Here is a 27378-nt window from a genome sequence, read left to right as displayed (position 1 = left end):
AAGCTGAGCTGTGGCAATGGAAACAAAGGTTTAAGAGAAGCAGCTCCCATAACTCACTGAAAGGGCGGCTGATGGCGAACGAGGCTTTGCAAGCAAACCGAGCAAGTGCTGTGCAGGGAGACAGGTACCTTGAGAATACTCACTGCGAGGGCAGCATTCTTCTGCAGCTTGTTGTAGGGGCTGTACTTGGGCTTGGGTGGCTTCCCTGCCAGCCTGTCTTTGTGCCTCCGGCTGCTCATGTGCTGGAGAGGAAAACAGCTGGATCACTGGGAGCCAGGACAGCCGGGTACTGCACGGCTCAGGACTGTGGGTACACCCATCACCCTGCAGGTACCCATACCCAGAGTCCCTGCACACCCACACCCGGTGCCCAGGCACTCCCAGGGCATTGTCACCTGCTTGAGCTGGGTCTCGGAGTTCACGTAGATCTCGCACACTTGGCAGTGAAACGCCTTGTTCTGGATGTTGATGCTTCCCTTGTTCCCGATCCGCTTGGACTTGTGCCCTGCCCGGGAAAGCAGCTTGCCCCGGCCTCGCCGCAGTTGGGTGCCGTGACCTTCCAGCATTGACTTGTGCTTGGCGCCTGGCGAGAGGGGACACTCAGCAAACCCAGCCCAGCCTGGTACCAGTACCATGGCAGCGAGAACAGTGCCCTCCAACAGCACTGGGGGAACCCCAACAACCTGTGCCCAGCAGCGCTTGCAGGCAGAGGGGACAAGGAGCTGCCTGGGAGCCCGGATTTTTGCCAGCGCTGCGCAGCCCATTCCCAAACCCTGCCAAGGTGCACGTTGGAGGCAGAACAGAGATGCCCATCTTCCCAGAGACCCCTCCTCCATGTGCCAGCTTTGGAGAAGCTGCTATTTTGAGCATGCACTGGAGTCTGGAGCCTGTCCCCGGGCATTAGCACAGTCTGCGGAGTCGGGCGCACGTCGCCCGCTGTGCTGCAGCATCCGAGCCATGCCCAAGGTCAGAGCAGAGCCGGCCGTGGAGCCAGGAATAGCTCAGCAGGGTCACAGCAGGTGGGGAAGGAGGAACCCAAGATCCCTACACACCTGGGGACAGGGCACTCTGTCCTGTCCCTGCCAGCGCCGGGATGGCGAGGGTGCACAGGGAGCAAGTAATTTAAGCCGCTGCTAATTCATTCTATTTTTTAAGGTGTGAAGCAAGGAGCTGTGTGACAGCCACAGAGCAGCGCCAGCCTGCAAGTGTTTGTTTGTTTGTTTGTTCTTTTCCCCCAAATCAGCTCCTGAATTTGTAACTGGAGCTGACGAAAGCAAAAGGCCACGTCTGCAGCTAAGCCGCAGCAGTGTCCTGAGCCAACCCTGCACACGGCAGCTGCTGCTGCCCCAGCAGGCAGTGGGATGGGAGGAATTGGTTCCCAGTACTTGCTGAGCTGGGGCAGAAAAGGACATTCCATTTAAAGTTGGGGTGCCCAACTTAAGCATCCTCTAGAGAAAGGGGTGAGCCAGGAGCTGGAACTGCAGGGCCTGCTGACTGCACCCCTGTGCCATGGCTGCCACCCCCTGCTACCACCCTGGCCACCCCCAGGCTTCAGGGGGACCCTCAGCAGCTCCTACAGCTGCCCACCCCAAGGGGCTGCCCCACACAGCCTGGGAGTCATTGCAGGCTCCCCAGCTCATTGCATTCCCAGGGGTCTTCTCCACAGGGCCACAAGCCCAAACCACAGAGCTGCTTTGGTAAGTATTATTCCAGGTTTGGAAGAAGCCCTAGCTATCAGCTTTGAGCTAAATGGAGAATAAAGTAGCCTCAGTCATTTGATAAAAAGTAGCTGGAAATGTCCTTAACTGAGAATTGAACAATAGGAGCATGTGACCTTGTGAAAATTCATCCTAGAAGCTGCAGCCCAGGTAAAGCCCCATGGCTTATCTGTGCAGGTCATTTTAACAAACACTTTTTTAATTACAGCAGCACTCATTAATGCTCGCTACTTCACTGCAAGGCTGCTTGGTTATGGGGCATGGCTGGGCTTTGCTCAGAGCCCTGATGAAGTGGCAGGGAGCCTGTCCCCCCTGTCCCCCCAATAATGCCCTTACCGGTGTTGTGAGCCTCCAGCTGGGACAGGGAGTTGACGGTCACTTTGCAGGTGGGACAGTACAGGTGCTGTTTGCTCTTTTTCCCCTCTTTCTCACTCTCAGGGGCCGAGCTGACGCTGCTGCCCGACTCGGCCGCCTGCGCCTCAGCTGCCTGGGCGGACGAGGAGGCCACGCTGGTGGCATCAGAGGTGCCCTCCGACAGCTCGGAGGCCGGCGGGGAGCCCAGCGGGGCAACACTGCCTGGCAGCTCCACAGGTGATTCCTCAGTGCTGGGCACCAGCCCCAGGCTGCTGCCCTCACCCTCCGACTCCTGTGGGCTACTGGCATCAGCTGGCAGGAGGGGAAGGAAAGGGGGAAAAGGGGAAAAGAGAAAGAAATGGGCAGGAAGAGAAAGTTCTCTGTGCCTGAACAGGTTTTCTGGATTTCAGGGAGCACCCCCGTCTTCCCCAAGACCATCTCAGACAATGTCTGCATGCATCCATCCCTGCCAAGAGCAGCTCTTCCCCAGATCTCTCCTATTACAGCTGTTATCCGCAGTGCAGGGAAGCTGGGCTCAGCACAAAACCCCCGGGTGAGCTCCGGTGCTGCCACGGCTCCCAGCAGCCCCATCCCTGCGTGTGGCAGAGCCCTGGGGATGTGTGAGACAGGGCTCGCTTTCTCTCCCACACCCATACAAAACACCTCCCAGAGACACCAAAACACAGGGAAAACACCCCCTGTTCCCCCACGGGCACGGGAGCTCATTTATAAACCGGCGGCACCTCTGCCACACCGAGCCTCAGCCCCACAGCCCCTCCTCGTACCTGTGCTGCCCAGCTCCCCGCTGCCCACGGGGCTGGGGGCCAGGTCGGCCGTGCTGTCCTGGCCAGGGGTCCCCGCTGCAGCCCCCGCCACCTTCTGCTTGTTCTTCATGGCCTCGATGGCCTTCAGCCTCCGCGCGTGCTTGTGGCCCTTGTAGTGGGCTTCTGCCTGGTTCTGGGGGGGGGAAAACCGAGATGGACACGTCACTGCAGCGACCAGACAGACAGACGGACACGGGGAGGGCAGGTGATGGGGTCAGGCCCAGGATGTGGACGCTCAGGGACGTTTGTAGTGCAGGCACCTTACCCAGCCCCTGGGTAGGACCCCCGCAGAGGGGTGTTGGGAGGGGGGTTTTGGCAGGGGGGAGTAGCACAGAGCCTTTTCCCTCCTCTCCCCTCCCCAGCCTGCTCTGCCACCAACATACTGAGGCCAAGGTATCACTCTCTAAGACATCACCAAGTTGCTTGCTTGGCGAGATAAGGACCCTGCTGTGATTAAATGCATCAAGTCACTCCTAAAAGCAGCTCCCAGGCAAAATTTATGCCTCCAGAAACGTACAATGAGTTGTTGCTATAAAAATGAAATAAAGAGGTTCTTTGCTGGGGAGGACACATCACCCACTGTATCCTAAGGGGTGTCCAACACATGGTTCACATCCCCAGCTCCTCTCTCTCAGTGAACGCTGGATAATGAAGCGTGGCTCTGATGGATTCATGTCCGCACCAAACTGATAAAAATGGCCACAAAAAGAAAAAAAAAAAAAAAAATCCCCCAAACACTGGTGTCCTCCCAACAGGGACAATGCTGCATTGTCCCCCAAAACAACCCCGTTTTGGCAATTTATGAGGAGGAACCCCAGTATGAATTAGACACTGTACCCTTGAGTAGGACAGATTAATTTGCATAGCATTCCTGGGGGCCAGCTGAGGATTCCCGGGCTCGACATGGGGAAGTATCCTATCCCATCCCTTCCCTTCCCTCCCCCTGTGGCTTTCCAAGGGCTGGGGCTGGTACGTGGGAAAGCAAAGGGCCAGCCCGAGCGTGGTGCCTCATTAGCAAAGACAATAAACTCCCCCTGGATAACAGGGCTGGGTGCAGCCAAAGTAGGTCACAGCCTCAGTGCTGGAACACCCACGGGCTGAGAGGGTCTGGGCCTGCCAGAGGGACCTGGAGGGGCATGGGCAGAGTAAGAATGGGGCCATGGGGCACTCAGGGGGGCACACTGGGAGCACACAGTGGGACTGACTCTCCTGGAACAACATCTCTAGCTGGGAAGCAGCCTGAAAAAAGGGAAGCAATGCTTTTTCTGAGCCGCTTGGCTGTGGAGCAGAATCAGGGTGCCCAGAACCAGGGAGTTTTGCTGGCAGAGCAGCATCAGCCCCAGGCACGGCAGATCCAGCAGGGCCAGGCTGGCAGGGCTTCCCTGCAGGCAGCTCCAGCAGCCCACGGCGCCCGTGCTGCCAGACACCAAGGCAGCTCTGGCGGATGAGACCGGCCCCTTGGTGGGGATGCCCCTGGCAGGGGCTGGCCCCGTGGCCCCTACTCCCTCCCAGCCCCACGTGTGGCCCCACTCACGGCAGAGTTGAAGCGCAGGTGGCAGATGTTGCAGGAGATGAACTGCTTCTTCTTGAGCGGGGCTGGCACGCCGAAGGTGTGGCTGATCACCGCCTTCTGCACCGGGTCCATCTGGAAGGGGAGGGAGGGCAGAGGGCGGCTGGGTGCTGTGTCCTGATGGCTGCCCCGGCATGGCACCGTGACCTGGGGACACCCACGCTTGCCACACTCCCAAGGAGCCGCTGCCAACGCCACAGGGCTCACACTGGGTGGCTGGAAGGAGCAAGGGGCTGCATCTGCCGAGGAGCCCTGCGGCCATGGAGGCTCCCCTGCACACGGTGATGTGCTGTGTCAACACCGGCTCCTGTCCTGCTTAAAGCATTCCTGAATCCATCGAATCCACAAGGTCTGAATGTCAGCTGGGGTCTGGCAGGAGGGAAAAGACCCCATCTGCCCCAGTGTGTGCCCAAGTCCCCTCTCCCACCACACAGACACTTGTGTCACAGGTAGAAAATCACCAGTTTGAACCTCAGTGGCTAACCTTGACCTCTGCAGGAGCAGAAACCACCAAAATGGGGGACAGAGGTGGCCAGAACAAGCATCTGGCCATTCATTCTCCATGTGCTCTTCACCAGAGAGTTGGAATGTGCCAAAGGCACAAGCAGGGCCATAGGACACTGACAGCCCATGAGGGTGCCAGGGCAGGAGGGACACCAGTGCTTGCTGCCCCAGACACAGCTCACCCAAGATACAGTGCCCACGAAAGCCCCTCTGGGCTGCCCCCAGATGTGCTTTGCACCCACTCAAACCCAGCAATGACAACTCGGTCACTGGGCTGGGCACACACAGAACCACTTCCATGACCTGCCAGGAGCCCTTTCTGTCCTCCAGCCTGCCCAGGGCTGGGGTGGGGCCAAGCATGTGGTCGGTGCCAGGCCCTGTCCCTTCTGTCTCGCCTCAGGGCTCGGCCTCATTCCACAACCCAAGCACCAAACTGCTTCCAAAAGCCATAATTGTTTTTAACAAAATGCATTTATTAAGGAAGAAAACATAAGAATAACCTCTTTGTCTGAGCGTGGCTCCAATCTATAATGCAAGTATTGTTCCCTACCCTGTGGCACAGGGAGATTATCTTATCTGAGTCCTGCTGTCAGGAGAGCCCGGGGTTTTCAGCGATCGTATTTCTCTACAAAGCTATTTCACTGCCGAGACAGGTGCATCAGTCTTCGAGGCACATGCCTGGACAACAGCGCCATTATCAAGACCCCGAATTCCTTTCCAGGAGTGAGCAGAATGGTAAAAGCAGGTGATTAATGAAGTGCCTGTTTGCTATGAAATTTTACTCACTTATCTGGCATATAAATGAAGAGGCATTTGGGGTTCGGCAGAGACCTGCAGGAAGCTACAGACGGCCAAGATGCTGCCCCATGCCTGACAACAAACGTTGCAACGTGCTGCTGGCAGCACCCCCATGCTGCTGGGCTGCCAGGCCAGTGCTTGTTTTCCAGAGAAACACCCACCTTTCTATTCAGAAAAGAAAAATGGCCCCAACCTTCCCAGCAGCGTGAGCCACCAGGTTCCAGCTGTTTGCTCCCACCAAACACTGGCACCCACCGGGCACTGCCAGCTCCCATGGGCTCATCCACACCCTGAGCACCGCAGCACGAGCAGGGTGGGGATCAGAGGAGGGTGCAGAGGAAAGGGAGATGCTGGCACAAGGACACAAATGAGGCCAGGGACAGTCTTGGCCTCATCCTAAACCTGCCAGTGAAGCCAGTGGTGGCAGGGCTACGTCTGAGCCTCAATTACACCGTGATGGTGCTGAGCAGCCCCAGCACAGGGTCTCCTCATCCTCCTGGGGTTATACCAGGCACCAATCTGTGTCTTTCCACCTCCCATGCTTTTTCAAGTCCACCCTGCTGGACCCTGTGGCACAGCAAGGAATTGTGTCCACCAGAGCACCTGTAACTGCTCTGGGCAGGCACAGGAATCACGAGATCCAGGGGCTGGGCTGGTCAGCGCACCCAGAACCTGGCTCCTCACCCTAACCCGAGCCATGCCAGCCAAGGCACGCACCACGGGGTGGCCACTGCCGCTCCTGCTGCCCCAAAGCGAACACAAGCACTTGTCTCAAGCCCTCAGCTGCTCACCCCCATGGGAGCACAGATGGTCCCAGGTGCTTTGCCAGAAGCCCAGCCCAGCCCCAGCCCACACTAAGCATTTCTGAAGCCCGGTGCCACCTGAGAGCCCTTGTGCTTCTCCCCGAAGGCGAACGCAAACATCCCTCGATCTCCTCCCCCTGCACGCCCTCGCAGCTCTCTCAGACACGGAAAAGTCCCCCCAGCTCCCACGGGGCTGGCAGGGGGCTGTGCTGCAGCCCTACATACCGGTGCCTGCAGCCAGGGATTGAGGCTCTTCCTGATGGTTTCCAGAAGAATGGAGCCAGCAACGGAGGTGGCTTTGGGCGCCGCGATCTTGGGGAATAAAGATCCCAGCTTTATAGTCAATTCGTATTGACTCACATTACTTTATTTATCCCTGGATGTTCCTGCCGATATAAATAGCGATCCCTGCGCCGAGTTCCCTGCGGCCGCTGAGGTCAGGAGCAGGAATTCACAGGGATGCAGCATCCGTTCAGATCGCGCCTGCTGACGGAGTTTTACGAGGCGCTGCTGGGTGCTGGGGATTTGCAACATCCCGAGCTAAGGGAAGGGCCTCTGGAGCAAGGAACGTGCCTCCAGTGCTGTTAGGGTTGTTTTTCCCCAGGTTGTTGCTCTAAATGACAGGAGGCGGTTTGGAAGGGTTTTGTTCGCTCCGGAGTAAAACATCTGCTGGGTTCGTGGGAGCCCTGTGACCTGCTCTGAGTGCAGAATGTTCTGGGCAGTGCAAACAGCTCCCGCTCCGCAGGGCACCGCTGAGCCCCCACAGCACCACCAGCGATGCAGGGCATGAGAAGGGAACCCCAGACCCTGCTGCGGAGCAGCTCCAATGTGACCTCAACAAGGGACAGACCCTGACTGCTGTCCCCTACCCTCTCCTCACACTGAGGCTCATGTGGAGGCTGACCAGCCTGGCCAGGCCGCAGGGATGCTCCAGCCTTTCATCCTGTGGGCTGAAAGCTCTGCTCTGGCTCCTCCAGTGCCACCAGCCCGGCACGCCCTGAACCTCACGCAGCCTCCTTCAGCCACAGCTCCAGCACAGACACTCCCCAAAGGGGCAGCTCCTGCCCCAGGACCGTCAGCCAACAGCACACACCGGGCTCAGGTCTGAGCTCAGAGTGGTTGACTCCAGGTCCCCAGTGGCTGGGACAGCCTCCCCTGGCATCTCTGTCCCTGTCTGAGCCATCCTCTGTGGCAGGAGCCCACAGAGAGCACAGCAGCTGTGTGACACTGCGTGGCTCCAGGAAGTACCAGATTCATCTTCCAAATTACTAATTTTTTATAAGCAACAAACGTGGGTGAAGAGGCGCTGAGGCAGGGGCAGGTGGGAGCCAAGAGGAGCGAACAGCAGGCGTTGGGTCAAGTTCACTCCTGACTCCGGTGACTAAAAAAAGAGCCCAGACAAAAAGCAGGAACTATAATGGCATCAAAACCCCTCCTGTCCTGTGTTCCAGCTCATTAGCCCGGGCAGAGGATGGGCTGGAGCTTCAAAAGAGCTTAAAGGACTCAGATGCCTGAATCCCATTCAATAGCAACAGGAATGCTGCACTTAATTTCTGAACTGTCTTTGAGGATCTCGGCGATAATTTGCACCTTCCGAGCACGTTCAAGCTCAAAGCCACTCACAAAAGGCCAGTGAGCAGGGATGGTGCTCAGCAAAGTCCCATTTCCAGGTTCATGAAAGAAAACATTGGCTGAACCCCAAAACACTGGCATGCAGGGCCTCTGGGGCAGAGATCAGAGCAGCCCTTGCCCTTCCCAGAGCAGAACCTGCTCCACAACAATTCCAGGCAGCACCCAGGGGTTACAGAGACCCCCACGGGGCTGGGACCAGCCTGGGGGAGCAGTGCAGCATAGGGAAAACACCATTTCACACCCAACACGGTGGTGTGTCCTTGGCCACATCCGTGGCAGTTTAACTGTCTAATGGAACATCTCTAGAGGTGTCACTGCCCACCCCAGGCACCTGGGTTGGTGGTCCAAGGCTGGGGACCTGGAGCCCAGGCGGGGGGTGGGAGCAGCCCCCAGCACTCTGGCTCCCCCAACATCCACAGCACCAGCCACATTCCTCATATCTCTAGTACATTCCCTCTCTTTCTTTCCTTTTCCTTATTTAATTTTCAACTAATGAACTGCTCTCCAGAGCTACTTTATTACTATTGATTCCAGGGCCAAAATCCAATTGATCTTGGTTAAAATGAACCATGTTTTTAATTCTGGTACTGACAGGCGCTGGCTGGGCAGGAACCTCTCCGAGCTAAGGGCAAAGCAGACACGATGAACTGGCGTCCAGCAGCCAAAGACCCCAGGAATTAATCCAGAAACTACCTGGTAGGGTTCAAGGAGTGGTGCCATGTACAGGAGGGACTGCTGTGGGGGAGGAGGGGTCCAGCAGCCGATGCCCATCCTCCCTGGGGACTCACCGTGTTGAAGTTGGGGAAGAGGTTGAGCGGTGATGTCCCGTTGAGCCTGAAGGTCAGAAAGTGCTTGATGTCCAAGGGGGGATGAAGAGGCCGGCCAGGGATGGGCAATGATGCCAAGAGGGGGCTGCTGTGTCCGGAGGGACCTGGGCAGGCAGAGGGAAAGAGCAGCGTTAGCACTGGTGATGCCTGCTCGCAGCAGGAGGACAGAGCACACGGGGACATCTGCATGGACTACAGAACCCCTCCAGGGAAAGGTCCCAGCCCAGGGTGGCCCTAGGCACTCCTTTGCCTTCCAGGCTCAAAACCAGCACCCCAGTTTGAAGCTGGATGGAGCCAGCATCAGAGCATGGACAGGCACAGGAGCCTGAACCCTCAAAAGGTGTCCAAATCTCCCCCAGGGAAGCAGCCCCTTCTTCCCTGGGCTCCCCCATGGAGCCACACAGCCCTGGGCGCCCCACACCAGCACCACCAGGGCTCCTCACCAGGGCTGGGCAGGTTCTGGCTGCCAGCAGCAGCCAAAGGACCGGCAGCAGAGGCTGAGCTGCCCCCGCTCCTGCGGTACAGCCGCCACTCCCCGTCACCCACAAGTGAACCACGCGCTCCAGCGTGAGATTTAAAAATAGCCTGGAGTTATTAATAATGCTCTGTTTCAACACAAAACACCCGTGGGACAGAGGGAAGGAGGGAGGCAAGGCCAAGCAGAGATCTCTCTCCAGCCTGCTCCCCATCCCAACTCGGACTCATCACAGATGATGAGCACAGGAGAGCATCCTCCAAGTGGCAGAGGGAGTCCCTGCCCAGCTCTGGGAGAAAGGAGGGGGAAAAATTAAAATAAAAGTTAACTAATCAAACACAATAAATAAGAAATGGTTTCAGAGTGCCGTGAGCCAGAAGAGCCCATTCACATCCCACACAGCTTCACACCCACTCCCACCCACCCACAGTCCAGTCCCTTCTCCTGCACAAGGACAAGGTCAGTGTTCCTCATTCCTTTGGATTTTTTTGAGCTTTGGGTTCTCTTTCACCTCAAAGGCATCATGGATCCCTTGACCTGGCACAGCACAACCCCATCCCAGCACGCTCCTGGACCTGAGAATACCCTTGTGGGAGGCTGGCAGTGGCCAGCACCCACTCCCACAGCAGGAACGCTCTCCACCAGCACCTCTTGTGACAGCACAGAGCCTGAGCCCCGCTCCAGCCCCCACATCCTGACGGCAGCCACGCAGAGCGAGGACCCCAGGCTGGAGCTGCTCCTCACTCTGCTCCGCACCCACCCCGCGCCGATCCCGGGGCTGCCGCAGGATCCGAGACGTGCGTCTGGAATTCAAAGTTTGAGAGATTCCCTGGATCTGAGCAGCGAGCGCCCGTCGCCAGCCCCACGGGCACCATCGACCTCTTTCTGGGCGAGCGCACGCGGCGGCTCTGCCACGGCGCCGGAGCCATCCCCGAGCCAGGCCTGACTCCAGGGAGGAATTACAGTTTGCTTCATCAGGCGTGCACTGATCGAGTTAATTCCAGAGTCGCCCAGAAGGGAAATCTGTGAAACCGCTTAAAAATAAATAAGTAACGTTGCAGCAGCAGCGAGCAGGACTGGGTGAGGGGTGCATCGTTAACCTTCTGAGGCGTGAAACAGCGTTTCTACATCAAATCATCTGAGACAGCCAGAGGAGCTGCCCTGGGACCCCCCAGCACACGAAGCCGGGGCCCCACGCGAGAGCAGCAAAGGCATTTGGGGCTGGATCACAAGGGGGGCCACTAGTCACAGTCAGTGTGATCTGCATGGACTGCACTGGCCTTAAAAACAGAAAATACACACATATATAAAATATATGTACATGGGCGGAACAAGAGGTGGGCGATCCCCTCATCCCCAAAATCAGTGACTACAACGAGGGACGCTGCAGCTCAGCTGGTGTTTGGGCTGAAGGCTTCACTCCCTGCGGAGCAGCTCCTGCACTGGGCAGGCGCAGGATGAGTCCTGAGGGGACACAGACTCCCAGGATCGGCCACCACCTGCAGCGGCTGCCACCCACCAACGGTACAGAGGAGATGCGTCAACCCCTTTGGCACATCCTTGAGCCCAGATTTGAGGAATAAACACATTTCTGGGCTGGGATAAACCAGGCAGTCAGAGAGAGCTCAGAAACCTCTGTGAGACCCTGCAGATGGGCAGGTCTTTTCTCATTTGGCTTCGTCCCTGAAGCACACAAGACCCTCAGGAGCAGGAGCAGGGCTGAGGCCACCCCAGGGAAGCTCCCCAGCATGTCACTACACCCTGCTGGGACACCCACAGGATGCTTTTGGGGCACCTTCCCAAGGTCACAGGGCCATGGCATTGTGGGCCCTGCCTCACCTTTGCTGCGGGGCAGATTCCGGCAGCAGCTGAGGGCAGTATTTTTAGGTATTAATTAGTCACTCAATTTAGGGGATTTGCTTTTGGGAGAGTGGCAGGGTCCCAGGTCTGTATAGAATGACACGACCTTACGCAAGGTGACAGGCACGGCCAGCAGCAGGTGGGGCTGCGCTGGTGGAGCAGCTTTTTGTGGTGCAGATTTTTGTCACAGCCCCTGCTCTGTCACCCCTCGTTTTGGCAGAAGAGCCCCACACCTCCACTGCGAATGCTGCTGCTCTGGCACTGCGGCTGCTCCTGGGACAGGACGTGCTCCAGGCTCTGGCAGAGCATTCCAAGGGGCTGGTGCAAAGGAGAGGAGCACAGGAACCACGTGTTCCTGGCACGAGCACCTGCTGCAGTCTGGAGGGGTTGTTTCTGTGCCCCCCACCCCAGTTCCACAGGTATGGTCCAGGCCTGACCAAGAGATGTCAAAGCTACGATGTCCCTGATGTGGTGCTGCGTGTCCCCTGCTTGGGGCTCAGCCAGAGCCATCGGGGCTGCACATCCTCTACCTGGGACTCAGCCCCCTCCCAGCCCTCTGGAGCTCAGCCCAGTTCCTGTCCCACAGACGGGTGACTTTTGTAGGGATCCCTCAGAATTTAAAGGAGTTCTCAGCCCTACATTTAACCAAACTCACCCGGACTGTATCTGGCTGTCCTCCCCAGCCTGTCCCGCACCCCTTCACTCTGTACAGCCACTGAACACACACCTGTGGCAGGTTTTTCTCCTGGTCCCTGTGAGGCAGAGCAGAGCAACTGTTGTGTTCTGACACCAGCCTGTGTGAAGCTCGCAGAGCTGCCTCTGAAGGGGCCAACACTGCAGGTTCTCATCCCAACACGAGCCTGCCAAGGACCCATCTCTGCAGACGCCGCTGCCTCAGAGAGCATCTGGCACAGAGTCTGCCCAGGCCAGATGGAGAAGGAGCTGTTTATTCACACCGAGGCTCCCTCCTGCTTGGGAGACGTTCTCAGCAAATTCTGATGTTGCCTCTAAATCCTCACCCAGAGCTTTAAAGCTTTTGTCTCTGGTTCCCCAATGCCAAAGGCCGAAGACCAGAGAAAAGGAGCAACACCCAGTCACAACATGATGGCAGCACCAGTGCGGCCCCAGCACCTCTGGGATCCAGACTAGCAACAAACAGATTGCACTGCATTGGGCTCCCAGAGCAACCAGACCTGGGCCGTGGGGCAGCAGATCTGCTACATCCTCCCATTTCCAGCTTTGGCAGCCCCAGCAGAGGAGTCAGCGCTCAGGATTCGGCTGAGGTAATACTTCATGCTGCTGCACTGGGTTTATTGCTGATTAGAATCAGCCTGAACTAAAGGACACAGCCCCCCACGTCAAAACCAGCTTTTTGTCACACTGGAACACACCAGCAGCACCCCAGCCAGGCTCAGCCACTGCGCTGGCACCGCCAGACCCGTGGGCAGAGGGGCCTGAGCTCCTGGCTGCTGAGGGCACCAGCAGCTCCACTCACCTCGGGACAGACAGTAACACTTCAGAGCAGAAATACGAGCTGAACACCTTCAGTTGGTCCCGAAAGCAGGTGTTGAAGGACTTTCTCCCACACTGCAGGTCGCCAAGAGCTCGGGGTGCAAAGGGAACTCCAGGAGGTGAGGACGTTTTGGAAAGAACAAGAATTAGCTATTGACGGTTTTTGGACCCCTGCTCATAATTTATTCTGTCCTTACAAAAAAAAAAGTCCTTTTAGATATCTTTATACTTTAAACTTTAGGAAAATTAAGATCGACCTTTATAATATATATATTTATATATGTATATTTATATATATACACACATACACATATGTACACAACGATGCATTTAAAGTTACTAATTCCTCGGCCATTACAATATCATTCCCTAAATCTCTCGCTCTTGAAATGATCATGACTTGATGCCACTGCTAAAAATACCCTGGGCTGTGTGGAAGGAACACCAACACGACACCGCCAGGCACGCTGGGGTCGGCGCAGAGCTCGGAGGATGCGCTGCCTTTTCCGCATTCACTCTCCAGGCTCCGGAATAAGAAATCCTGTATTTTTGCAGAGCATTAAGCAAAAGCTGCTGGGTATCTTCGTGCAAAGGCAACGTGACATTTGAGCTCAAGAGCTTTGCCTTCATCTCCCTAAAACAAAATAACGACAAACCCTTGGAAGAAACTCATCGCAGTTTGGGGTTTCAGGCGGCCCCAGCATTCTGAACTCTGGGCGATTCAAACAGAGGTTTGGGGTATGAAGGAGAGGTGGTCACGGGAGCAGCATGGCTTTGCAAAGGATTCTGTTTTCTTTTCCCAGCACAGAGCCGGTCACCATCCACTGCGGCTGCCCGGCCCCAGCAGTGACGGGTCAAGGTGGCGTTGAGCTGGCCCCGGGGGCTCGGCCCTCACCAGCCACGCTCACTTCACCTGCGCCACGATGAACCCAGACTCCCTCATGCTCTCATAGTACTCGATGGCCAGTGCAAAGTTAAACTCGCTGATGGCTGGCCCGTCGATGGCGATCTTCATGAGGTCGGAGAGCCCCTCGTCCTTGGCATGGCGCGACCGGCCGCGCCTCAGCAGCTCCCGGCCCCGCCGGATCTTCTCGGCAAGGACCGAGCCCAGCGGCAAGGCCAGGGCAATTGCTGCCAGGACAGCGAAGTCTGGGAAGAGCTCGTGCATCTCAGAGCTGCTGTAGACCAGCTTGACACAGAGGTCCTTGAAGGAGAGCTGGCTGAGGCTGAAGACGATGCGCTTGAAGAGGGGAAAGTCGCTCAGGGCCCTCTCGCTCACCACCACCCGCGAGTACACCCGCAGCAGGAAATTCAGCTCGCTGACCCCATAGCTGCCAATGTCCTCCAGAGACTGGGGGTAGCACTTGGGGTTGAAGATGGCGGAGAAGGAGCTGATGGCCTCCAGGACGCTGCTGGGGAACCTGTCCAGCAGGTTGCCCCGCACTCTCTCCAGGTAGCTCTCCTTCAGGTGCTCAAAGTGTTTCAGGTGCACTTGGGAGCAGTTGGCCAGCTCCACACCCTTGTAGTAGAGGCGGCTCTCGCCCTCCCGGCCGTCCTGCGGGTGCTGGTTCATCTCACTGAGGAACTCCCGGAGGTTCTGGCCGCTGGTGCTCTGCTGGGCCTGCAGCGTGGTGGCTGTGGCAGACACTATGGGCTTCAGGATGGAGAGGTCAAAGTCCTCGATCTGGAAGAAGCGACTGAGCTTCTGGAAGATGGGGAGGACATCCAGAAGGATCTTGGTGAAGGCCACAAACTGGAACTTCTTGAGCTCTTCGCAGAGGCCACGGGCCACGGGCGAGCGCTCCGCCTCGCTCTCCAGCAGCAGCACCAGCGTGGGCCACGAGGAGTCGATGGCTTCTACAGCTGGGAAGATAGAAGTCCAGTGGACGGCTTTGGGGCTCCCGAGGTCTATCTCACAGAGGTCCAGGACTCTCCGCAGCTCCTGCAGGCTACCGCCTTCCCCCTGGAAGCTGGAGTAGAGCCTATACACAGCATCCACGGTGGTCTCATACTTCTGGAGGTACTCGACGGTGCTGATGCTCTCGGCCAGCAGCAGGGAGGTGCCGTGGGACAGGCAGTGCACCTCAGTGAGGAGCGGGCAGAGCGGGGTCAGCGCCGTCCCCACCCCGCTCAGCCGCTCGGCCACCAGCGAGGCACTGTCGGCGCTGAGCCAGGTGAGCTTCATGGTGGGGATGCCGAAGGAGCGCATCACCTCACCCACCTTGCCTGCCACGGTGGAGGCCTCCCCGGTGGGCAGCTCGAAGCTGCCCAGGAAGGTGGTGGAGGTCTGCCCGTTGCAGGGGGAGACAGTGGTGGTGAACATGGCCAGGCTGCGGTGCTCCAGGACGTCCACAGTCTCGTCCACCACCAGCCCAATGAACGGCGAGGCTTTGATCCTGTGCCTGTCCTCGTTGTGGAGGACTTTGGCAATGGCTGCCTGGGCCAGTTGAAGGAGGGGTGCAGAGAGGGAGAGAGAAACACAAATGAGATTCAGAGGCAGTGGGAGATGCGCTGCACTCGGCACAGAGTGAGCGGGTGGGCTCCCACCCACAGGCTTGCAGTCCCCAAGCCAGGGAAAAGCCCTTACACCAGCTGCACACACAGAGGCTGGAAATCACTTTCTTTTTCCCTAATAAGCTTGCTCCTCCTGCTCCTCTTTGGCAGCTCAAGCACCAGGGGAAGCTGCTGAGAGCTCGAGGGTTCCTGCCCTGAGCTTGGGGTCAGCCCTACAGATGCAGCAGGACACAGCACCACCAGAAGCGCTGACCCCTCAGCGCCAACATCCCGTTCCCAAGCCCCCACCTCTGCTGGCAGTGAGGCAGGACATCAGGAACCCACCTGCCTCATTCAGCTCAGGTAGTTCCAATTCACTGGCCCAGCAGGAGCAGCAGCAAAATGGCAACATTTTTTCCATCTTTACTCATTTACTCACAATTCTCCCCATTTTGGGCAAACTCCCCACTTTGGAGGAAAAACTTCCTCTGTGTGTGTGAGTGCTGCAAGGATCACCACAGGCTGGGAAACCTAATTAGTGGGTTTAGTCTATCTGCAGCAAAATAGGGCTCTGCAGAGAGCTGAAAAGCCTGGCAAACGGCCAAGACTCACTCAAAATTTAATTTGATTTTAGCAGGCGTGAAGCATCGGTAAAATTCAGAAAATCCTTTCTTAAACTCTCCGGCTACTTGATCTTTCTGATCGCTCCGTTTAGGGCGAAAACCCACAGCGCTCGTGTACTAATTGAACTCCTGAGCTTTCATCCTGCAGAGCAGCCCGGCAGGCTCGGGGAGCTCCCGCACAGGGCACGGGCACCGGCCCTGCTCTGCCAGGCGCAGCGGCCACCACACTCCACAGCGGTCACCCAGGTGCAGACCCCCAGCCCCTGCGTACACACCTGCATGCCCCTGACGCTGCCGGGGTGGTAGTACTCGCTGTGCTCCGAGGCCAGCAGCGCCTGGCACAGGTTGAACTTCTGGAAGTTGAGCAGGGAGGAGCACTTCTCATCCGGGATCTCCTCTTTGGCCATCCAGTAGACGGTGGTGAGGATGGCCACCTTCGCGGGGTTCACCTCCACCTTGATGACCGAGCGCAGCTCGGGGTGGCCGTGGACACGCGTCTCGAAGGCCAGCTGCTCCCGGTTCACCGCCAGCGCCTGGCGGTGCGCGCCGGAGGTGACGTGCCGCAGCAGCGCATGGCGCTGGAAGTTGTCCGTGCCCACGGTAAAGGCGTTTTCCGCTTTACCGTGCTTGTTCTTCACCAGCGCCTGCCGACACTCTATGCAAAACATGAGCTTCCTCTCATAGTCAAACTCCAGCCAGGTAAATTCTTCCTTCCAGTGTTCATTGAAATAGCGTTTACACTTTTTATTGGAATTGGAAGTTTCCCCAGCTGGCTTTTTCCCTGGAGGCACCATGCTGCTGTGGCTGGGAAATCAACTACGGTTGAACCGCGCCGTGCCTTGAGGAGCAGCCTGCACATTTAATTTAGTAAGAAGGTCTATTACCACTCTCCTGGTCCGACTGGAGATGAAAGAGACAAGGGAAAGGGATTAGGGCCCTGCAAACCTCAGCCAGGGCTCAGCTGCGGCGGCACGGCGACGGTGGCACAGCGACAGCAGCGGTGACAGCGGTGCTGAGGGCAGGTCAGGCTGCGCAACAGCCCCAGCATCACGCAGGGGATCCCATCAAGCACCTCATCAGCCTCACCAGAAGCTCTCGGTGTCTCTGGTGGGACTGGCGCACACACACACGGTCCCATCACCGCAGGAACACCCACACGCTTCCCCCGGGAGCAGCTGGCTTTGGGAAGGTGAGGAAGGCTCAGCGCTGGCTGAAACACCCAAAAAGGAGCGTTCAGCCCCAGAGGAGCGGCACCCACTGAACGAGGGTGACTGGGAGCTAGCTCAGACACACGTGCCTGTGCGCACACGTTGTGCTCTCAGTCCTGGCTTGTCTCTCTTCCAGGGAATTGCCAAAGCCGTGGCACGTCCCCCGGCAGCACAGCCATGCTCTGCACATTCAGTGGCATCCCAGTGTCCCTCCCAGGGGGTGACACACCGGATCCACTCCAGGCCAGGCTCACAAATATCTACTGAGCTGTAAAGCACTCAAATATGGAACCAAAGCAGGACCTGACAGGTTTAAGCATTCACTTGACCTCCTCCCTACACTTCAAGCCCGCTCAGTCTGATCCTCACATTTCTCCATGAACCAAGCTGAAAATCCAAACTGAGCCTTGATAAAGGTGTTGGTAGGAGGAGGGGGAAGAACCCAGCACTGCATGGGGAAGGGGGAGAACCAAAATGCAGAGGAAAGAAGAAAGAACATGAATGCTCAGCAGCAGGGAAACTGGGGAAAACCATCAGTCCACACAACTTGCTGAGACACCAAGAGGAACTTGGGGTTTTTCTGAAGAACAAGCCCCCAAACCAGAGCCATTGCCACAGCGCTGTTGGAGCAGGGGGAAGGAACCCTCACAATTCAGGCTTTAGAACAACACCACGACTTCCAGCACTGTGAATGCCCACCCTTACAGAGCCAGCACCCCATGGGTGCTCTCAGCATCACTGGCAAGTGGCCCTGGAGTGACTCCATCCATCCCAGCGCCGGGCAGGCACGGAGCTCCTGGCTGCAATGGCCCCGGGGGAGAATCCCTGTGCTCTTTCCCTGTCACTGACCCCATTCACTCCCAAGCCATCCCCACAGAACTTGCTCCAGCAGAAGCTGCCACCTTGGAAAGAGAGGGGAAAAAAAAAAAAAAAAAAAAAAAAAAATCAAGCAGCAATTAGTGCGTGGGATGCACGAGGCCGGGGCGGGGGTTGTGATGGAGCAGAGCACCGTGGCACCCCTTCCCACAGCACCCGCGGTGCCCTGGCACCAGCCCAGCACCCCTCGGTGCCGCTGCCCACGGGCAAGAGCAGCACTGCGCGTCGTGGGGGGCTCGGCAGCAGCTCGGGATGGGGGTCACACTCCGGTCCCCCCACCAGCCCGCTTCTCCCCCCGTCGGGAAGTTTGGGCAGGATCAGGATTCACCTGTGAGAGGACAAACTGCCCTGAGCCTTGTCCCTGGTGCCTCAGCCCTCGCCGTGCCCGTGCCTCGCAGCGCCCAGCCCAGCGTGCCCACCCCGCTCACCCGCCCCTACATACGTACCATGGAAAGGCTGCCATGAGCTTTGGAGCGGGGGAGGCTTGCAAACCTCCCAGATTTTAAACAGAAAAAAAGGAAAAATCATCCAATTAAAAAAAAAACAACAAAACCACCCCAAAAAACTGAAAAAAAACAACCCTCCCCCCCAACACACACAAAAAACCAAAACAAACTCAGCCAAAAATATAACAAAAAGCAGGGCGGGTGTGTGTGTGTGGGGAGGGGCAGCGTTTGAGAGGCACCACCACCACGCCGTGCCCCGCGGCTCCGAGCTGCGGGAACAAAGCCCGCGGGTGCCGGCCGCCCTCAGCGCAGCACGGCAGCGGCCATCTTGCTGCCAGCACCGTCTGGAGCAGCGACGCTGCCGGCGCTGGCAGTGGCCACTAGCGGTGGCCGCGACCGGGAAAAGGCCTCAGGGCCGCGGGGACGGCGGCGGCTGCGCCCCCGGGGACGGGGAGCGCCCGGCTCCACCTGCCCGCAGCACCGCCGAGGTGCCCGCTGGCCTGCGTCTCTTAGCGCGGAGAGCTGCGCACCTACAGCAGGGTGAGCCGCAGGAGGGTTTGCAGCTCTCCAGGATGGGTGGCTGTGGGTTTGGGGAGTGTGCTGAAAAAGCAGAAGCGGGCAGAGCAGCCCCGTCACCGCCTCCCGCCCGCACGGCAGTGGACAAAGGAGTTTCGGCAGGATGCAAGTCCAAGCCCTTTAGGGAATGCGGCTTACCTGCGCTCCTGGTCCGTAGCTGCAGGGCTGGGGTTGAAACACAGCCTCTTGCCCCCGGGCTCCCTAATGAGCAGAGGGGTTCCTCACAGCCCAAAAAACCCCAAACTTTCAGCAATAAATGCAGGTGTAATTTAGAGCCTCTCGACTACTTCCAGAAAGAGGATTTTGTGCCACCTTTGCTTTCCCCAAACAAGGCTCCTGAGAACACTGAAATCCCAAGGGGCACCAGTGTCCCGTGGGACCCCTGATGGGAACTTGGCTCCTTGTTTCCCAGCACATATCCTGTGCCTGGGAGCTGAAGGATGCTCCCACCCAGACTCGCCCTTCTCCCGGTGCAGAGTTGGGCCATGAGGAGGGATGAGTTCCACCGGAATTTGCCTGGATTAGGAGCTGCATTGTACCTGGCTCCGGCTGGCTCTGCACCAACGGGGGTCTGGCGGCCCCCGGTTAATTCCCCTCTTTAGGTTCCTCCACATATCCCGGGGCAAGAGGCTCTTCCTGCTCTGGGGACATTCTTCCCGAGCCACCTCAGCCCAGGGTTAATGAGAGCAGGAGGTGGTGAAACCAGAGCCGGCTCCTGGGGTGAAAAACTCGCCCGTTTTATTCTTGTGCTAATGCCGCGAGAAAAGAGGATTGAGCCTTTTTAATGAGTTTTTAGGCAGGAGCCTGCTGCATCCCCTGGTCCCATTCCCTGGTTCCCAGCATCCAGAGCAGGACGGCGAAGGTCAGCGACCCCAAATTAGCAGTGGCTGGAACCAACTCCACTTCCCATGGGGACCCCTCTCCGGAGCCCCCGCCCCGGGATCCACGGCACCAGTGGACTCCAGAGGAGAACGCACTTGCTCTGCCTGCTCCGTGCAAGGCTGAAACCACCGACCCCTTCTCCCCTGCAAACCCATTCCTGCTGGAAGCCTCAAGCTTTAAACACGAATTTTGGGCAGCACTTGCAGGATGTCCCTGACCCTGCCGAGCACCCTGCCCTCACGCAACCGCCGGATGTCAGGCGTCCTTCCTAAGGGAACTGGAGTGGAGATACTCCTGTTTACCTCCCTGCAGCAGCAGCAGCAGCCGCCTTGGCTCGAGCCGGTTGTTGCTATTTTTCCCGACTGTGCCGTGCCTGAGGAGCTGGGTGGGCAGGTGCCCCGGGCGCGCCAGCACATCCATCATCCCCGCGGCACGAGGGCGGCGGCAGCCATGAGCCACAGTTTCCATCTGAGTCCCAGTTTCCACTGTCATCCCACACCTCCGGCAGCCAGAGCAGATCCCAGGTACGCAGCTCCCACTGGGATGCTCTGGGCCGGTCCCTGGCACCCCTTCCAGCACTCCAGCCCCACATCCATGGATGGGTTCCCCGAGGGTTTCGTACTGCATCTATAAGAAGCTGAACAGAAGAGACCAAACCCAGCCATATTATCCTAAAAAAAAAATGTTCAAATCCCCACGTCCAAAGATATTTATGAGATTTTGTTTCCATCCCTGCTCTAAGCCAGTCAGGCTCTGGGAAATGACGCACACACTCTTCCCGAAGGGAGGCAGAGGTGCTGGTGTTCCCAAAGCTGCTGACCCCGAGGAGCCCCGTCCCCACACAGCCCCCAGTTCTCCTGCCCATCCACCTCGCTGTGCCTGGCTCCACCAGCCCTCTCACCCCTGGCCATCACAGGAAAAACCCAGCACCCTGCAGCTCCCTGCTCACCTCTGCACCCAAAACCCCAGCTGTGACAGCCCCCAAATGAGCTGGGGGCATGCAGGGGAGGGAGGACTCATGGGAGCTGCCCGGCTGCATCCCTCGCACCCGAAGGTGGTGACAGCTCAGTTCCATCGCTGCCGTGTGTGGCAGAGGGGGAAGGCTGTGAGGAGCCGCTGTCTCATGTGGGAGAGAGCACCCGGCACCATGTCAGCTCAGCCAAATTAAAAATACTCCTGCAGCCCCCGGGCTGCTGCCTCGACGGGCGGATCTGGAAAGGACACGGCCTGCGGGATGTGCAGACACTGGGAGGGACGTGGGGAGGAGAAGGTGTTCCCACGCAGAGAAGGGGATGGGACGCGCTCTGGGGGACCCCAGTATTTCCCAGCTGTGTCCCAGCTCTCCTGCACAACTCAGGGTACTCAGGGGGCTGCTCCTCCTCTGCTGGGGGTGGCCTTCCAGCACCACTGTGGGAACAAAGGCTCTGGCTCCAGCATGCTCAAGGTCTGTGTGGAGGGGCTTGGATGGGCAGTGGGTCATAGATAGAGAACCATGGGGTGCTGCTGGAGAAGAAGCCCCCCAGCCTGCTGATGTGGGACCCCCACACACACACCCCACAGCCACTGCCAGCTTGCAGGATGCAGCCTCGTTCCACTGCACAGCCTTGTCACAACCTTCAGCTGCGTGACTGCAGCTGGCAGGGAACAAGCCTTGAAATAAACTCAGATGACATTCCTGCAAACTCTGGACATGGCCACAACAGGATTACTGAGCTGAGCTGGGGACAGGGGGGGAGCATGCTCATCTCCCCCCGCCGGCGACCCCAGCTCCGGGCTGAGGCTCCTCTGAGCAGCAGCTGAGAAGCGCAAAGCCCTTTTGTCAAGGAGCAGAAGCAGGGACAGGGTGATCTCGCTGCCTGGGCTTCCTCCAGTCCATGCACCTGGTCCTTGGGAGGCAGCTCGGCTGCATCTTGCTCCCCAGGAGCTAAAGGGAGCTTCCCCTCACAGCACTGATATCAAAATCAGCAAAACTGGATATCAGTCTTGCTCTATCGAGCATCTTCTCCTCCCTTGTCCAAAAGCATTGAGCCCAGCTCCCTATGGATTTTAATTCCCAACGCTCCCCATCTGCCAGGTAATGATCTGAAAAAACCAGCATTTAAGGATGCCTCCCCCAGCAGAGATTCCAATCAGCTCAGTGTCCCCTGTGTCACGGCCAGCAGCGCTGCCAGCCCGGTGCAGCCCAGCCGAGACCCCACCAACCTCTGCTGCAGGTCCCGAGGGGCTCGGCAGGGATGTGGGCTCACCCTGGCTGGTGGCAGCAAGAGGGAGGTGACAAGCACTGAATTCTGACACGGGCTCCACTGCCCTGCCCACCCCTCCCTGGGTGGTGGGGAGAGGGCCAGGTCCTCCAGAGACACGGAGAGCTCAGGAGTGCACTGGAGCCCCTGATCAGCTCAGCCTTTATTCTGGACACTGTTTAAATTGTAAAAATTGCAGCCAAGTCCAATTTGTTACAGCTGAGGAACGGCTGACAGAAATGAAAAGGGAGAAAAGCTCCTCAGATTGATGCTTTCTCACCATTCCAGTGAAATAACCAATTTGGAGCAAATTAGGGGCTCCCGTCTCCACCAGCCTTTTGAATTGCCTCCAAGCCAACGCACATTTTTCATAGTGCAGCATTTCTTCCATTAGCAGTGAAAATTAATGATTTCTATTATTGAAGCACCTGAAGGCAGGTGCCTCCCTCACAAAGCCGGGGCTGGGCTGGCACTGAGCCCCCAGAGAGCCAAGAAAACCCACGAGAAGACAAGACAGGCTGAGAGGGGATAAGTGACCTGGCCAGGGCCACCAGCGGGGTCAGTGGCAGAGCCAGGCTCCAGCCCTGCTGGGCTGCTCCCTCTCAGCGGAGCCATCCCAGAGCACTGCACACAAACCACCATGGTGACAACTAAACCACTGCATGTGACAGTGCCACAGGTCCCCAAAAACCCCCCTAAGCAGTGAAACCACGTGAGCTTCAGCCAGTCGCAGCTTTGCTTGGGTAGGGAGGAAAGGGGAAATTGTCCCAAGGGCACCCACCAGCTCAGACTCCAGTAGGGCAAGTCCTGGGGGACTAAGAGGGCTTTCAAACCCCGATCCACTCACATATTTCCCTACCCAAGTTTTAGAGAGACCAAAGCCCTTCTCCTCTCCTCGCCTGCTCTCTGCTCCCAGCGTTATTCCCTGAGCACAGCTCCCCAGCAGCTGTAGAACACAGCTCCCCTGCAACCACGGCTGCCCCACGGGCAGGACGGTCATGCCTAGGCTTTGGAAGATGACACACATCTGTCATTATTTTTTAATTAAGATTTTTATTTCCTACCTCTAGTATTTCATTGTTATTTCCGCCACTCCTACCCGGGCCGTGCTAATATAATCACTCTGGAGGAGAGTGGGAGCAGCCAGCCCACTCCTTCCAACATCCCGCTCAGGAAAGGCAAAAAAAAAAGCAATCTGCTAAATCCCCAGCCCCTGCAGTCATTACAAGCTCAGGGACATCAGGTGGGTGCTGAAACAAAGCATCAAAGCCTCAGTGCCTCCAGCACCTGCCAGGAGCATCGGCACTGAGAAACTTCAAAAAAAAAAAGTTCACGTTTGCTCAAAATACTTGTTAGCAGTTCATTACTGCAGCAAGGTGAGGCATAATTAAAAATGGACTAAAGAGATTTGTGAATTATATCCTCTGCTTGATGCTGGAGACGCAGTGATATTTTCTAGCCCACATCATCCTGGAGGTCAAGATTAGATGACAGCTTGGTCTAAAAATACTCTGAAGGGGAGGCTGAGGCTGTTGGAAGAGGTCAGAGCCCCCTGTGCCCCCCCACAATATTGCTCAGGGTTGAAACCAGGGGACAGATGTGTCCCCCAGGACATTGCTTGGAGCAAGCCTCAGTAATAAAAACAACTCTTGCATTTACAGGGAAATCCACCCAAAACAACCACAGGGAAAGCTCGGTCCCACCATCTGGCAGAGGAGCCCCAAAGCCAAACCCAGCAGGTCGGTGGGGCCAGGCTCCCCACACGGTCACCCCACAGCTACTGAGAGGACTGGAGTCACCATGAAAGCACTGTCTGACCACCACGTTCTTCCACCTGGAGCAACGAGGTCCTGGCACGGGGATCATCCGTGAGCCAAGACACTGCAGGGTCAAAATTGAAGCTTTTCAATGTTTCCTCTGTACCTGAGGCCACACAGAGTGAACAGCAAGCTCTGGGGTTGGATTTTTGTTTGTCTTTTAAGCCTGCTTTGCGTGACGAGTATTCCAGATAAATATCCCGAGTAGCGTCACGCGTTCCAGAGAGACAGGGAAAGACATTTCAGAGAAAAGACTGTGTTTGAAACTATTAGAAAAATTAAATTGATCCGTGAAAGATCAGCTGGGGCCAGCTTGATCCATGGGACACAGGCACCTGACTGATGGGCCAGGCTCACAACATCCGTGCTCCTAGCCTGACTGCCCTCGGGCAACCACAGGACCCACAAGCACATGCCAACCACACGTTACCAGACGTGCCCATGCCAACACAGATGCGCACAGCACACGCACACACGCGGAGAGAAGCGGCGCCGCTGCCCACAGCGACGCGCCAAGACCCATCGCTGCCAGCAGCCGGGGGCCACCCTCCCTCCCCAGCACCTGCCGCAAAGTTAACGCCGATAAAAACAAAACCACTAAAATTACCAGCCCTGAATCCACACGAAACGGGTCCAAGAACAGCGTCACGTTCCGTTTGCTGCCGCTGCTCCTCTTCTCGAGTCCGCGCCGGCCGAGCCTGGCCACGGAGCTCCAGCACCGGCCACCCTGGCAAGGACACCGCCGGTCGCTCTCCCCCAGCCTCACATCACACAAAAAAGCAAGGAACATTTGCATCGCAGGTGCAGCAGAAGCACAAGTTGGAGCTGACACCCAGACAAAGAGCAAGGGCAAAATCCAGCCCCGTCAGCACACAACCTTTTTTTCCCTCCTCTTTCTGCAGCCCTGGGAAAAATCAATAAGATGCAGTGAGTCAAACTCAGCTTGAATCCCGTAAGTAATTAGGATTATCAGGCTGGGAGCCGAGGGAACAGGCTGCCTATGTGCTGGGCGGGGAGGGACCATTTTGTGGGTGTAGGGTACAGCCTCAGCTGATGCAAATAACACGAGCAGCTCTTTAACGGGGTTTTCAGGCAGAACGGCAATAAGGAATTGGGAACGACATGGTTCGCTTAGAAACAAGAAAATCTCATGAGGATAATTTGGGGTGCCAAGCCCTGCTGGGAGCAGGATGGGGACCCCACAGGTGAATCAATAGTTGAATTTGATGCTGAGCCCATTCCCAGCCCCTCACTCTGAGCCCGGACTCCTTGAGCACCGCTTATTCCCGGGGTTCTTTCCCGGCAGTAAATAACCAACCTCAGTGTTTCACTATTCAGAGTTAAGTTAGTGGCCAAAATCGCAAAGTGGAGAAGAGACCCCCCCTCCCCACACACACAGTCTGCGCAGAGCTCCCGGCGAAATAAGAACCAATTCGGTGCGTTTCTATCCATAAAGAACAGCTCAGAGGCTGAAAAGTGCCCTTTCCTCCAGCCGAAGGAACCCGGCAGAAGACGGGAATGCTCAAGCCGGGGCCGTGCGGGGAGCGGTAGCCCCGGGACAGCGGCGAGGCCATACCACGTCCCCCCTCCCCGCTGAACGTCCCCCCGGACCCCCGCACTGCCCCGGTCCCGCTGCACCCCCGAGCAGCGGCGAGGCGGGGGATGGAGAAGCGATGCAGGGGAGAGAGAGATGGAGGGCGACGGGGAGAGAGATGAGGCTGCGGGAAAGTTGCGTTTCACCCACCTAGAAGCATTTTGGATGCGGCTGCGTCTCTCCTCGGCGCTGCTGGTGCCTCCCGCTCGCCGGGCAGAGCTGCGGGCAGGGCCGGGCGGGCGCAGCCCCGCTCGCTGCCGCCCCTCGCCCCGCGTCCGGCCCCGCCTCGGCCCCGCAGGAACGCGGGGGGAGAAGCTGCCGGAGCTGCCGGGTATCAGCGTGAAAATGGGCGGGGGGACCGGGTGCTCCCCCTCCCCGCAGAGCCGCCCCCGAGCCGGGGCTGCCCGAGCCCCGAAACTTGGGGCGAGGGGAGAGGAACCCTCAAAGCCTCCGCTGCACCTCCGCGGCTCTTTCGGAGAGTTCTCTAAGGTGACTGCTTGGGGGGGATACGTGCACCGCCGGGTTTGCTCGGAGAGGGGAGACTCAGCTGCAGCCACGCACCCCGAGGCCGGGGAAAGGCTCGGCAGCAGGGACAGCGTGTCCCTCCCTGCCTGGAGACCGCGGCCGTGGGGCCCTGCTCCGTTCAGCCCCAGCCCTGAGTGCTGGAAACCCTGAGTGGACACGGGCAGCCTGGCCCGGGTGGGCTGCTCGACTCAGCTGCCCCTGATTGGGGTTTTTATGAGCCCGCTGTCCTCCCCACCAGTTCATCAGCAGTTGGGTTCCTCATGGCAGCACCTTCTCTGTGCTGGTTTTTTGGCTTCTTCTCGTGAGGCGAGGGTCATGACTTGCTTACATTGCTGCCCTTTAAACGGGGAAATGATGAAAAACCTGCTTGTGAAAAGAGGAAACAATCGCCTCCCCTGCCTCCTTGAACAGGAGACAAGAACAAGGAAGGAATTAAATATTTTTTCTCAAGTCAAACGATACAAGGAGGTGGGCAGAAACCGCTGGGCCGTAAGCAGAGTGAAAATTAACATGTTCTAAACCACAAGATGCTTGAGTCCCTTCCCGTGTGCCACAGCCAGACTAGGCACTTTGGGGGTAAATGACAGAACTTTGGTGCACTGAAAAGCACTAAAGCCATCAGGGCTCCTCTGGGCGCTGCTGCAGGGCCAGGGCACAGCATGGATCTTTCTCCCAGACTTCACTCCGGCTCGGTTGGCACCGGGGCAGCACTGGCAGAGCCCCGGGCAGGGTGTTGCTGTCAGGGTCGTTAACAGCAGCAGTAAGTTTAGCCGGGGCACTCGCTAATCCGGGATTGACAGCTGGCCCCGCACGCCTGGCCCGGCCTCCCGCAGGCTATTTAAACCCGATATTAATTTGTTTAATGTCATCAGCAGTTTGGCGTTACTGCAGGGAGCGTCGAGCAGAGGGAGCTGGAAACGTAAAGGACCGGGAGAAGCAGGGGGCTGACGACCACACGATGGCTGTTCTCCTTTCCTCGGGGATAACCATGAGCCACGAGCAAGTCTGGCATCTCCTGACCTCCAGCCCCTCTGGCAGGGACCGGCTGGACCGATGCACAGCCCTGACTCCATCCTCCATTTGCCCTCGCCCCCAGCCCTGACCAGCCCTTTCAGTTCCCCCAGCAATTCCCTCAATAAACCCTCTCCCAGCCGCAGCTCGTGCTGCGTTTATCCCAGCCAGGAGAGCAGGTCCTGGCCGGCATCGCCACGGCTGAAAGGG

At 57.7% G+C, this 27378-nt stretch overlaps 2 protein-coding genes across 6 annotated transcripts in view; both read right to left on the bottom strand.

The window, feature by feature from the left end:
* The window catches only part of ZNF385C (zinc finger protein 385C), a 13657-nt gene extending 3223 nt beyond the window's left edge, over positions 1-10434 (bottom strand). Inside the window, exons 1-9 of the mRNA XM_058423644.1 lie at positions 10266-10434; positions 8992-9134; positions 7863-7952; positions 6797-6883; positions 4431-4541; positions 2858-3029; positions 2055-2471; positions 396-583; positions 129-242 (exon numbers count right to left, since the gene is read on the bottom strand). Of these exons, the coding sequence (XP_058279627.1) occupies positions 129-242; positions 396-583; positions 2055-2471; positions 2858-3029; positions 4431-4541; positions 6797-6883; positions 7863-7952; positions 8992-9134; positions 10266-10434 (1491 nt within the window). The remainder of the gene's footprint in view (positions 1-128; positions 243-395; positions 584-2054; positions 2472-2857; positions 3030-4430; positions 4542-6796; positions 6884-7862; positions 7953-8991; positions 9135-10265) is intronic.
* C27H17orf113 (chromosome 27 C17orf113 homolog) lies at positions 8996-27378 on the bottom strand. 5 transcript variants are annotated; one of them, XM_040087100.2, is made up of 6 exons: positions 25783-25896; positions 19238-20618; positions 18524-18569; positions 16269-16893; positions 12861-15314; positions 8996-9134 (listed from the first exon to the last, which is right to left on the bottom strand). In XM_040087100.2, exons 4-5 carry the CDS (start codon positions 16785-16787, stop codon positions 13782-13784), a joined length of 2052 nt encoding a protein of 683 aa, XP_039943034.1. In that variant the 5' UTR covers positions 16788-16893; positions 18524-18569; positions 19238-20618; positions 25783-25896; the 3' UTR covers positions 8996-9134; positions 12861-13781. The 5 variants fall into 5 exon arrangements, with proteins under 5 accessions (XP_039943034.1, XP_039943038.1, XP_039943036.1 ...); XM_040087104.2 differs by lacking the exons at positions 18524-18569; positions 19238-20618 and adding an exon at positions 16939-18103 and having other exon boundaries at positions 16269-16844; positions 25783-25808; XM_040087102.2 differs by lacking the exons at positions 18524-18569; positions 19238-20618 and having other exon boundaries at positions 25783-27378.

Source organism: Hirundo rustica, chromosome 27, assembly GCF_015227805.2.
Source record: "Hirundo rustica isolate bHirRus1 chromosome 27, bHirRus1.pri.v3, whole genome shotgun sequence".
Taxonomy (NCBI): domain Eukaryota; kingdom Metazoa; phylum Chordata; class Aves; order Passeriformes; family Hirundinidae; genus Hirundo; species Hirundo rustica.
Note: the sequence above shows the minus strand (reverse complement) of the source record. Positions and strands in the feature narration are given on the sequence as shown.